At 46.9% G+C, this 13,241-nt stretch overlaps 1 protein-coding gene across 3 annotated transcripts in view; it reads left to right on the top strand.

Moving 5' to 3' along the window:
- Positions 1-4,216: 4,216 nt before the first annotated feature.
- The window catches only part of SPICE1 (spindle and centriole associated protein 1), a 35,209-nt gene continuing 26,184 nt past the window's right edge, over positions 4,217-13,241 (top strand). For 2 of the 3 annotated variants that reach the window (XM_030534589.1, XM_030534580.1), the window contains exons 1-5: positions 4,217-4,365; positions 8,177-8,224; positions 9,723-9,869; positions 11,576-11,678; positions 12,511-12,632. In XM_030534589.1, coding sequence (XP_030390449.1) covers positions 4,273-4,365; positions 8,177-8,224; positions 9,723-9,869; positions 11,576-11,678; positions 12,511-12,632 — 513 coding nt within the window. In that variant the 5' untranslated portion in view covers positions 4,217-4,272. Of the gene's footprint in view, positions 4,386-8,176; positions 8,225-9,722; positions 9,870-11,575; positions 11,679-12,510; positions 12,633-13,241 lie in introns of all 3 variants that reach the window. The other variant, XM_030534597.1, reaches the window with a different exon arrangement.

The following is a 13,241-nucleotide window of genomic DNA, read 5'->3' as shown; positions in this document are numbered from 1 at the left end:
ACCCACTTCATCGGATGCATGACCACAGGTTGAAAAATGAAAACAGTGATATCATTACATTCACATGCATCCGATGAAGTGGGTATTCACCCACGAAAGCTCGTGCTCCAAAACATCTGTTAGTCTATAAAGTGCCACAGGACTCTTTGCTGATTATACATACAGACATGAATATAGCTCTTAGATCATTTTCATAGTAGAGATGGTGATCTTCAGAGTTGCAAAAAGTCCATTCCAGAATCAGTTCATAAGTTACAGTCCAATGTCCAACATCAGGGTGATCCAGATAGGCCTGGAGACCTCAGTCTTGACACTCAGACTTCCCCTGATGAAGATTAGCAGATTTGAGATGGAAAGACCAGGGCCCAAGAGTTTTTATAAATCCCTGGCAGGCTGTTGTCAGCCTCTTGACAGCAGAAGTTCCTTGGGTGAAGACTAGTGGTTTTGAAGTAGCCTCCTATTTCCGAAACATGGATTAATATAAGGCAATTTACAGGTAGTTTACTACATACTTAAGAGAAATGAAGACAGTGATATCATTACATTCACAGTTCATTTAAATGTTAACATCTCCTTGGCTACAACTCTGAAACCTGAATTAACAGAATACAGCGATAGACAGGAACTGTTTGGTTACATTGTCAACCTCTAACAATACATATGTGAAATATATACTTGAAATTCATACCCTACTTCATTCTAGATTAATTTTTATGTATAGAGAAGCCCAATTGTTTGACAGAGGGACATGTTTCTGAGAGTGTTCAATGGCACTCCAATGGCAGATGCTCTGGCTTCATTCTTTATATTCTAGATACTTCCATCTGTTTTTCTGGAGATGATTCTCCCATACTCTCTTGAAATAGCCCCTCAGTGTTGAGATCCGTTAAAAGCACAACAGCTCCATTCTCAACAAATCAATTGTAATGAGCATCTGAGTCCTCTGTCTTCTGGTATCAGCATTTCCCTGCCAGCAAACCAGAAGCTGCCTGTGTATGCTAGGTAGAGGAGCTGTCTGGGTAACTGGGCAAAGGTACGTCTACAATGCAATTAAAAACCTATGGCTGGCCTGTGCCAGCTGACTCGGGCTAAGGGGCTGTTTAACTACCATGAAGATGTTCAGACCCAGGCTGGAGCCCAGGCTCTAGGACCCTGCGAGATGGGAGGGTCCCAGAGCTGGAGCTGCAGTCCCAATTCCAACATCTACGCAAATGTTTTCAACCTGTGGTCTGCGGACCCCTGGGAGTTCACAGAGTATGTCTAAGGGGTCCATGAAAGGTAGGATTGCCAACTCTCTAAGATTGTCCTGGAGTCTCCGGGAATTAAAAATGAATCTTTAATTAAAGATGTCATGTGATGAAACCTCCAGGAATACATCCAACCACAACTGGCAACCCTAGTGAAAGGTGATTATGAAAATTAAGTTTCAGATCCCAGAAAAGGCATTCTGGTTCTCTGATCAATCAAAAATAGGTGAATACCCCCACCTACAGGTCAAAACCTGGAAGTGTTGTCATTACCATAGAAGCCCACAGTTTAGCGCCCTTTCTCATGCTGAGTCAAATACCGTGCCAGGCACATGCAACATTTGTATTTGCATTCTGTTCAGTCAGTTTTCTGTCTAAGGCTTGGTCTACACTACAGAGTTAAGTTGCCATAAGGCACGAGAGGCATTGGGCTTATGTCTGTGTAATTAGGGCAATGCAGTGTCCATGTAGCCACTGCATTACTTACATGGGCTGCTGGCTAAAGCCCTGAAACCCTGAAATTGGCAAGAAAGGCTGGTAGGTTCCTTGCTGTGAACCCTGCACTTGGCTCACAGTTAAGGCTGTCACACCAGGGCACGTGGTGGGCTCCAGCTAGAGCTCAGGTGTTCCCCAGGCTACCTACTCCCAGCAGGCTGCTACCCGGGATCCCCTGTCCCTGCTGCCCCCCGGGCTCCCAGCAGGTAGCTGCCCGGGATTCACCTCTCCCTGCTGGGAGTCCTGTGGGCCCCCGCTGAGCTGCTACCCAGGATCCCCACTCCAAGCCTGGCTGCTGGGTGCTCCCAAAGCTGTAAGAGTGTGGCTGCTCTGAGCAATTTCACTGCTGATAGGCTCTGTGCTGTGAAATTGAGCATGGGAGGAGCTCACAGCTCTGGCTGTCATCCCAGAGTGGAAGGGAACTCCAGCTGTGAGCTCCAAATGGTTGTAAATGCCCCACTCTCAATTGTAAGTGCCCCACAAAGCCTCACTTCAGTCAGTGCACTGCAAGTGCTCCTGGTGAAGATGGGCTCTACCGACAGAAGGAGGATAGTGTGGACACCAACAGCCCATTGAATTACAGTGGTGATTGTATGTCAATCTAAATTAAGTTGACCTAATTTTGTAGTGTGGACAAGCCCTAAGATTTCTATGATACGGGGTCCCCAGACCACAAGTTGAATTTCCAAAGGGGTCCGCACTTCCATTCAAAAATTTGTAAGGGTCTGCAAATGAAAAAAAAGTTGAAAACCACTGGTCTACACCGCAATGAAACAGCTCCTAAGCTGGAGCCCCTCAAGCCTGAGTCAGCTGGCATGGGCCAGCCACAAATGTCTAATTGCAATGTAGACTTCTCCTTAGAACTTTGCTTCTTATGCCCTCACAGTGAACTTGGAGTTGGGGTGATGTGGAATGGGGGCAGTGCAGTGGTCTGGGAACAGTGGGGGAACAGTGGGGGCAGTGAGGGGTGAGGACAGTGAGAAAGATCTTTGGGGGATACAGAGGGAGCTGGTAGTTTCGGTGAGGAGCAGTGAGGGGGTGGCTGTGGGAGGAATGAGGATGGAGAGGGAGTGAGCAGGATCAGTCAGGGTGCCAGCGGGGAGGATCAACGGGGACCAGGGTACCTTAAGGGCAGTATGATCAGTGAGAATGCAGTGGGGTGAATGAGGAAGATTAATGAGGGTTGTAGGGACAGTAGAAAATAGTGGGTTGTTGGGGTGGCAGTGGGGGTATATGGGGACAGTGGGGTGAATGAGTGGGTAGCATGGGCAGTGTGGTATATTGGGGGTACATAGGAGCAATGTCTGGGGGGTCAGTGGAGTGCAGGTACACTAAGACAGTAGGTAGTATGGGGGGGTCAGTGGGGTGCACGTACACTAAGACAGTAGGTAGTATGGGGGGGTCAGTGGGGTGCAGGTACACTAAGACAGTAGGTAGTGGGGGGTCCATGGGGTGCAGGTACACTAAGACAGTAGGTAGTGGGGGGGTCAGTGGGGTGCAGGTACACTAAGACAGTAGGTGGGGGGGTCCATGGGGTGCAGCTACACTAAGACAGTAGGTAGTGGGGGGGTCCATGGGGTGCAGGTACACTAAGACAGTAGGTAGTGGGGGGGTCAGTGGGGTGCAGGTACACTAAGACAGTAGGTGGGGGGGTCCATGGGGTGCAGGTACACTAAGACAGTAGGTAGTGGGGGGGTCCATGGGGTGCAGGTACACTAAGACAGTAGGTAGTATGGGGGGGTCAGTGGGGTGCAGGTACACTAAGACAGTAGGTAGTGGGGGGTCAGTGGGGTGCAGGTACACTAAGACAGTAGGTAGTATGGGGGGGTCAGTGGGGTGCAGGTACACTAAGACAGTAGGTAGTGGGGAGGGTCCATGGGGTGTTGGTACACTAAGACAGTAGGTAGTATGGGGGGGTCAGTGGGGTGCAGGTACACTAAGACAGTAGGTAGTGGGGGGTCAGTGGGGTGCAGGTACACTAAGACAGTAGGTAGTATGGGGGGTCAGTGGGGTGCAGGTACACTAAGACAGTAGGTAGTGGGGAGGGTCCATGGGGTGTAGGTACACTAAGACAGTAGGTAGTATGGGGGGGTCAGTGGGGTGCAGGTACACTAAGACAGTAGGTAGTGGGGGGATCCATGGGGTGCAGGTACACTAAGACAGTAGATAGGGGGAGGGTCAGTGTGGTGTAGGTACACTAAGACAGTAGGTAGTGGCGGATCAGTGGGATACAGATACACCAAGACAGTAGGTAGTAGGGGGGTCAGTGTGGTGTAGGTACACCAAGACAGTAGGTAGTAGGGGGTCAGTGAGGGGTCTGGGTGGGGTTCTGATGTGCACGGGGCGGGGTCGGCTGGTTCCATCACGCTCGGGGGCGGGGCTGGTGGCCTGGGCGGGGTCTCCCTGGTGACGGGCGGGAGCGAGCGGGGGGCGGGGTCAGCCGGCCTCTAACGGCGGCTGCAAGAGCCGCTCTAGGCAGAGCGGCGTTTCCGGCCCCGCCCCCTTCTTCCTTGGTCCTGTCGGGTCCGCAATGTCCCTGGTGCGGGTGACGCGCCCCCGCGCCCCGGGGAATAAGCCGCCGAAGGCGAAGAAGAAGCCTCCGCCCCCTAAGCGGGACTGGGACGTGAGTGGAGCCCCCGCCCGGTACAGCTGGGGAAACTGAGGCACGGGGGCCGCGCCCCTCACAGTCGGGGTGCGGGAGGCCGGGGCCGCAGGAGCCGGGTGATGGCAGCCGGGGGACGCGGGCTCCTGCGCTGCTGAGTCACCGCGGGGACCGGGCTCTGGAGAGGGGGACGGACGAGCCCGCCCTGCCGCGTGTGTGCGCTGGGCGAGCCCCGGCCCGGCCCTGCCCACCAGGGGAAGATGCCTTCCCTTGCCAGCCTGTGCCCGCCGCTGCGTTTCCTTTTCTCTCTGTGCCCCGTGGCTGGCCCCCTCTCCCTGCCCTCGCTAATGATTCCGCTCCGTTGAAGGGGCAGTTCATTCCCCTCTTGTTTCAGGCTGGCCACATACTGAGATAGCACAGCATCAGTACTACTCTGTTCCCGTTCGGAAAGTTCCTTTTACAGCCATAAGGCACATACACACAGGGCCCAATGCACCATTAATCTGTGTGTCTAATCCTCATAGTTCAAAGTCAGTCATGGAATTTTAAACCTACTTCACATTGGTGTAGGCAGCTATAGAAAACACAGAATGAATGCCTCTTTCTCCCTTTTTTTAAGTACAGAAGCTTATATTCTGGAGCCGGGGGTGGATTCAGCAAACTGTGACCATAACGTAAAATAGGACCCTGCTGCATAAACCTTAGACAGAAAGGAGGTATTGACTTTGAAACTTACCAGTGGTAATATCAGTGTTGACATTTAAAACTCTTTTTTCACTGCCCCTCACTGGTGAAGGAATATTCAGTGAATATTCTTGTGCTGAAATACAAAACCAGATACAAAAAGCCCCTGCTACTCCCCAGTTAACTGCCATCATTGTCAATTTCTTTTTGCACACACTCTGGACAACTTCTGCAAATGAAATTGAGTTTTCAACACAAAATTCTGCAGCACACTGAAAACTTAAATTATACAAAGTATAGCCATATTTGGGGTCGGGAAGGAATTTTCCTCCAGGGCAGATTGGCAGAGGCCCTGGGGGGTTTTTGCCTTCCTCTGCATCATAGGCATAGGTCACTTGCTGGAAGATTCTCTGCACCTTGAAGTCTTTAAACCATGATTTGAGGACTTCAGTGGCTTAGACACAGGTTTGATACAAGAGTGGGTGGGTGAGATTCTGTAGCCTGCGTTGTGGAGGAGGTCAGACTAGGTGATCATAATGGTTTCTTCTTACCTTGAAGTCTATGATTCTATCATACTGATGGTTTTCATTTAATTTAAATATGAAAATGAACACATCCATCTTTTATCTTATCTGAAAATGCTGCAGGGTTTTCAGCCTGCTGCTCCAAAGCATCATTGAAAGCCAGGGACCTTGAAGTAGAAGTCATTTGCTATAGAGCAGTGGTTCCCAAACTTGTTCCGCTGCTTGTGCAGGGAAAGCTCCTGGCAGGCCGGGCTGGTTTGTTTAGCTGCTGCGTCTGCAGGTCCGACCAATCTCGGCTCCCAATGGCTGCGGTTCGCTGCTCCTGGCCAATGGGAGCTGCTGGAAGCAGTGCAGTCCGAGGGACGTGCTGGCTGCCACTTCCAGCAGCTCCCATTGGCCTGGAGCAGCGAACCGCGGCCACTGGGAGCTGTGATTGGCCGAACGTGCGGACGCAGCAGGTAAACAAACTGGCCTGGCCCGCCAGGGGCTTTCCCTGGACAAGTTTGGGAATCACTGCTATAGAGTATCCTGGATCTAGCTTGCACAGTCAGAGAGGATCCAGGGAACTACAGGCCAGTCAGTCTCACCTCAGTCCCTGGAAAAATCATGAAGTAGGTCCTCAAGGAATCAATTCTGAAGCACTTAGAGGAAAGGAAAATGATCAGGAACAATCAACATGGATTCACCAAGGGCAAGTCCTGCCTGACTAACCTAATTGCCTTCTGTGAGGAGATAACAGGGTCTGTGGATGAGGGGAAAGCAGTGGGTGTGTTATTTCTTGACTTTAGCAAAGCTTTTGATACGGTCTCCCACCATATTCTTGCCAGCAAGTTAAAGAAGTATGGGCTGGATGATTGGACTATAAGGTGGATAAAAGCCAGCTAGTTCATCGGGCTCAATGGGTAGTGATCAACGGCTCCATGTCTACTTGGCAGCCGGTTTCAAGTGGAGTGCCCCAAGGGTCGGTCCTGGAGCCGGTTTTGTTTAGTATCTTCATTAATAGTCTGGAGGATGGCGTGGACTGCATTCTCGGCAAGGTAGCAGAGGACACAAAACTTGGAGGAGTGGTAGATACGCTGGAGGGTAGGGATGGGATACAGAGGGACCTAGACAAATTAGAAGACTGGGCCAAAAGAAACCTAATGAGGTTCAGCAAGGACAAGTGCAGAGTCCTGCACTTACGATGGAAGAATCCCATTCACTGTTACAGACTAGGGACCGAATGGCTAGGCAGCAGTTCTGCAGAAAAGGACCTAGGGGTTACAGTAGATGAGAAGTTGGATATGAGTCAACAGTGTGCCCTTGTTGCCAAGAAGACTAATGGCATTTTGGACTGTATAAGTAGGGGCATTGCCAGCAGATCGAGGGATGTGATCATTCCCCTCTATTCAACATTGGTGAGGCCTCATTTGGAGTACTGTGTCCAGTTTTGGGCCCCACACTACAAGAAGGATGTAGAAAAATTGGAAAGAGTCTAGCGGAGGGCAAAAAAAATGATTAGGGGGCTGGAGCACATGACTTATGAGGAGAGGCTGAGGGAACTGGGATTGTTTAGTCTGCAGAAGAGAAGAATGAGGCGGGATTTGATAGCTGCTTTCAACTACCTGAAAGGGGGTTCCAAAGAGGATGGATCTAGACTATTCTCAGTGGTAGCAGATGACAGAACAAGGAGTAATGGTCTCAAGTTGCAGTGGGGGAGGTTTAGGTTGGATGTTAGGAAAAACTTTTTCACTCAGAGAGTGATGAAGCACTGGAATGAGTTACTTAGGGAGGTGGTGGAATCTCCTTCCTTAGAGGTTTTTAAGGTCAGACTAGACAAAGCCCTGGCTGGGATGATTTAGTTGGGAATTGGTCCTGCATTGAGCAGGGGGTTGGACTAGATGACGTCCTGAGGTCCCTTCCAACCATGATATTCTGTGATTCTATGAGAAGTGTTAGGCTATAGAGCACTTGGCTCATTCACTATGCATCATATATACAGTGACTCTGGCATACACAAGTATGTGAGCTTGTAGGAAAAAAATATTGTATTATTTCTATCCTAAGTACTCTTATGGCCACCACCAATGTAGTATCTGAACACCTCACAACCTTTAGAGTATTTATCCTTACAACACTTTGGTGAGATATTATTCCCACTTTGCAGATACTGAACTGAGACAGAGTGGCTAAGTATTTTGCCCAAGGTCACGCAAGAAGTCTGGCAGAACAGGGACTTGAACCCAGATCCTGTGCTAGTGCCCTAAAACTGGTCCATCCTCCCTCTCTTCCTTTTGAGAAATAATATGTGATCATCACATAATTAAAGATTGTATCATGATGTATGCGCCCCAGGGGGTAGAGTTAGGATTCCACGGGCTGCCTTAACATTATCATTGCCTGACTTTTGAATGCAAACTTAATATTTTTAACATAGTTTTTTGATGAAATACTGTGTAGAACTGTAAAGTGATCTATGTCAGATTGTCTTTTGCATTTCTGTTCTATTTATCAATAGACACTTGTCTCTAAAATTGGAGGGCTGATTATTTTAGTAACTTAAAGAGCAAATCAATAGGTTTTTAAAAAAATTGATGCCTGATTCCACCCATATATTTGTTGTGTTCTCTTGTTTCTTTTTGCAGAACACTGTCCATGATTTAACAGTGCATCGTGCAACTCCTGAAGACATGGTAAGTCAAAAATCTGTCATTGACCTGCTATGGAATAGAGGTAATCTACTTGGTCATCTGGGGCAGATATTTCATTTTATTTTATATGAGGTGTTTTGTTTATAACATCTTATCTCCCTTCCCTACCCACCAAAAACTTTTTTAAATATAGCTTTCCCCCCCCCCAATAGCTATATGCACAATCCCTTCTTTTAGCAGCGCTCATTTGTTTAATGTCTCCTTCAGCCAGCTTATTTTAACCAATATTCTGATGTATTTTCCAGTGTATCCCTTTAGAATGTTTTCCAACATGGGATAATGGGGGGAGGGGGAAAGAAAAACTTATCTATTGGAAGGTTAACCTGCATCATCTTCAGTGAAGGAAGGGCTGAAAAATGTGTTCTTTAGTCTTGGAATTTCCTTAATTCTTGGGAGGTTTGAACAGGTTCACACCACTGCTACCGTTCCTGCTATGTAGAGCTGCTATTCTTCACAAACTATGAGTTCAATTCCATCCAGCTGACAGCAATGATTATATAATATTTTTACATAGTATAATATTGAGGATACAATGAAGGAGTTTGTGCTCATTTAGGGTTATATCTCTTGTGAGAAGGCTAGTCTTGATGACATAAGTCTCTTTCTAAATTCTATAACTTAAGAATTCTATAACTGGAGGTCTGTGAGAATCTAATACATTAAATGTGCTATTAATCTGAATTGGATAAATGCATGCCATTCAGAGGGTGGAGACCCTGATAGTCAACACCAGTGCTGAATCAGACAATGCATTTTGCCTTGTTTTCAGTGTGCTGGGTGACAGTATTTCTGTGACAGTTGGATACAGCTGTTGCTGTTGTTTCAGTAATGTAGGGCAGATGAGAACACATCCATTTCCCCCTTCCCTTTGCTCTGTGAGGTAACTTAAACTTTTGTTCTTCACAGAGTGGTTGACTCTGATTGCAGGTGACATTACTGGCATCACCAACATGTGGTTTGATTTCACTGTACCCAATGCATAAATTGGTAAACCCCCCAAAAAAAAGCCCACTGGCAGTTCTCTGCCGCTGTAAGAGTGCCTGAGCTTAGGAGTTCTCAATCTGTCTTTCTTTCTTTTTTATTTTTTTGGGCCTCCTCAACATACTATAAAAACTCCATGGCCCAGCTGTGCCACAGCAACTGTTTTTTATGCATATAAAAGCCAGGGCCAGTATTAGGATGTAGCAAGCAGGGCAATTGCCTGGGGCCCCACATCACAGGGGGTACCATAAAACTAAATTGTTCAGGCTTTGGCTTCTGCCCCGGGTGGTGAGGCTCAGGGCCCGGGCTGCAGTCCCGCATGGCGAAGCTTCCGCTTTGGCTTTCTGCCCTAGACCCTAGAGAGTCTAATGCCAGACATGCTGGTAGACTCCCTGAAACCTGCTCATGGCCCCCCAGAAGGCTCCAGAACGCTGGTTGAGAACCACTACCTTAGCTTGCCCCTTAGATTTGAACCAAATTCTCTTCCATGCTCTCATAGGTGCGGCGTCATGAGATACACAAGTCAAAGAACAAAGCACTGGTGCATGTGGAGCTACAAGAGAGAGCATTGAAGAGAAAATGGAAGAAGCAGAGGCAGGGGGCTCCTGATTCCCTAGAGAAAAGGAAGCTGGCCCTCATGCGAGAGGTAAGAACTACGTCTGGACTTTCAACACGTGTTGAATTTGCCAGGAATGTGAAGCAGGCACTTGGCATCTTCTTCCTCATCTCTATGCTACGAAGGACTTGTGGCAAAATGGAAAATTTCTCCTACAAGAAGGTCAAAATCCGCTGTCTGGCTGAATAATCAAGCCTGGTTGATGTACAATATCCCTCACCCCTAGGTGCTCTTCTTTCAGCTACTGCAGAACATTGGTTGGAGTAGAGCTCTGTGGTTAACAGGCACCCAAGCCCCAAGGAAACATGATCATGTGGTCTACGTAGTGTCAGATCTTACTCCTGGCCCCTGCCCTTGCCTTGTCCCCTGCCATTCCTTGAATGCTGCTGTGCAGGGATCCTTGCAGTTCTAAATTCCAAGCTGTGCAAGGGAGATGTATCCTGTGCTTGTCTCCCCTCCCCTCCGCCCGTTCCCCCTGCCCCGTACTCCATTGTTTAGTGGAAATGCTAAAGTTGTGTCTGGGGAACCTCTGCACCTGTAATTGCTGTATTTAACCAGAAGAAAGGAGGAGAGCAAGAAGGGGAGTGTAAAAAAAGAGGAGCAGGAAGGGTGGAGGGGGGAAGGGAAAGAAAATTGACAAAACAGGTTGAGGAGCTGTAACTGCTGGCAGGTGATCTAGTGTTCCTCAGTTTGGAATTTTAATTCTGTCCCTCACTATGTGGGCCTGCCTTAAATGCTATGTACTACTACTACTACTACTATTTAACTAGCTTTTGAATTCTGACTGCAGCAGCACTATCTGACTCCAGTCAGGAGGCAATAGCTTTTCACTCAAGTAAATGATTTCCCCTGATTCAAGCAGCCAGTAATTCCCTGCAGCATGGTTATTTGAGATGTACCAGTTACTGTGGGCCATGGGATTAGTCACATATAACTTTTACAGATACAAGAATTTGTATCTTTGTGAGTTAGGGATTGTATATTAGCTTCATGCGGGAAGGTTACCAAGCTTCCCTTAAGAACTACAGCAGTGGGAGCTAATTACTGCAGCTGCCAGGACAGGTAAACAACTCCAGAGAAGTACCACTTTCTGGGGGCAGTTGCCTATATAGGCATAGACAGGGTTCAAGATGACAAGGAAAGAGCTTGTAGTATAAAGGGTCAGCCTGAACGGTTGGGTATCCCTCACTTTGATCCAAAAACTGGATTGTAACCAAAAAGGCAAGCCCTGCTGGAAGGGTTTGAAGGACTAGAACCTGCCAGGGTCTACACACAGAAGAAGGCGACACTTGGTAGTTTTAGTGTGTATAGGTGTTTTATTATATTTTGTCTTGGTAATGCTTTTGTCTTAAAATATATATGTTGTGTTTTTTGAAAGCTGGCTGGCCACTCATATCCCTGATGTTCTCCCTTGAGAGAAAGCGAATTGCAAGTGCCGGTCTAAGGTCTGATCTGCTGAGATAATCATTGTGAACTGCATGGGAACTGCACACTTTAGTCCCCAGTCTGAAGGGAGAGGGACATGGGTCCCAGCCCATATAGAGATGACAGCTGGGGACTGAGACTGAAGGTGGTGCTTGTGAGCAGACCATGGGTAGGGCAGAGGCGGAGTTAACCCCAGAACTATGAACTACCAAAAATTCCTTTTCATAATCCATATATTTATCCTGTTGGTTTTTTTGGGGAAATCAGTTTGTATATGGTGGTATAAAGTGTCTCCTGTGCTGTGCCTTCAGATTCTCTCTGATCAGTATCAGCTGCAAGATGTGTTGGAGAGATCTGATCAAGCCATGGCTGTGGTGAAAGACCTGTTTGGCGATGCTCCTCACAGGCATACAGGTAAACCAACTAATTTATGTAAGGCAGTTCATTTAAGATTACCACAGTTCTTTTAGAAATTTGGTCCAATTTCACAGAATTGTAGACTGAGTAATCTGGATTAGCTCAGGTTGTTTGCTTGATCTGGTTAGTTAGCATAGCATAGTTTGTTCTCTTAACATAGTACAAAGGAGAACCAACTCTGCCTAACTATTACAGATCAGGATAACACCTAATGTGAGGGGCAGGTTATCACATATGTTGCTACTTCAGGGTTCTTACACCTTCCTCTGAAGCAGCTGGTACTGGACTAGATGGACCTCAGAGTCTGATCCATTATGGTAGTTCTTGTGGTCTCACTCCTGAACGCCTTTGATGCCTAGTCCTGGCTGCCCTTGGAGCTTTGTCAGTGGATGAATGAGGGTCTCTCTTGCTTCCTCTTAATCGAGAATGCAAAACCTATTGGCTCTTCTCTCAGAGAGAATGGTGGGCTCTACAGTTTCATTCATCTCTTCTCTGCGGATTGCCATTTCTCTTTCACTTGTAATGACTGTACGTTCCTCTCTTCATGTGCACATTTCTCCAATTACATCAGTATCTACAGCGACAACCCTAGCCCTCCACCAAGTATGTAGTGTGACTTTGTGACTTGCCGCTAGGGTTACTTAGGAGTGATGTTCACCTCCCCTTGACTTGTGTGATATGTTGCAGGGACAAAAGGGGCTTAATTTATGGTACAGAAGTCTTGAGGTACTGGTAGGACTTTTGGTCCTGGTTTCTCCTGAGATAATGGTTTATCAGCTAAATAGCCCTTTGTGTGCTATGACTTCCTGTCTTCCTCTGTCTACTCTAGGTTTCCCTAATGTAACAATGGCTCCTCATTGTGACCTGGAATCCTCTCAAGGTCCCATTGTACAAAAAAGTGATCCTCCCACACAGCTTTCCATCCTTAGTGAATCTATCATGGATCCCCAGGTAATATACTCTTTATATGGACTGTATAGTAAATGCAAATAAACGATGTTTTCAGTGCCGAGTTCTGTGGCTATGTCTTCATTTGCATGAAAGTCAGGAAATCCAAAATTAAGGTTCCTAAGCTACCATAAATCAGCTCTTTTGTGTATAGTGTGTATATATATATATATATTATTATGTTTAACGCTGCGTACAGAGATAAAACTACAGCTATTATATAGAAATAATTTATTTTGGGTTCCTTTGGGAACCCTGACTGTGGATTTCCTGACCTTTTTGTACAAAAAGCATCAACTTTGATGTTGCATTAATGTGGTTTCATTTGTGTTTAATAATTAAAAAGTAAAAGCAGAAGTATTTGATTAAATCTGGAACCAATTTCTCTGACCTTTAGCTGAATGCACACACATTGAGATATACTCAGACACCTTTATTTCAGTGCAATGATATCTTCGTATGTGACTATTTCACTGACTGTATTCAGGGTGTTCTTTTGATGTTCAGTAAAGTGTAACTGTTTCTTAGCTAGTTTTTTGGTAACCATGGCAGAACCTACATATTGCAAGTTTGAACTTTTAGAACAAAATAATTTTTGCTTTAGAAGTTTGA

Source organism: Gopherus evgoodei, chromosome 1 (genome assembly GCF_007399415.2).
Source record: "Gopherus evgoodei ecotype Sinaloan lineage chromosome 1, rGopEvg1_v1.p, whole genome shotgun sequence".
In the NCBI taxonomy this organism is placed as follows: domain Eukaryota; kingdom Metazoa; phylum Chordata; order Testudines; family Testudinidae; genus Gopherus; species Gopherus evgoodei.
This window is presented reverse-complemented; position numbering and strand designations above follow the sequence as displayed.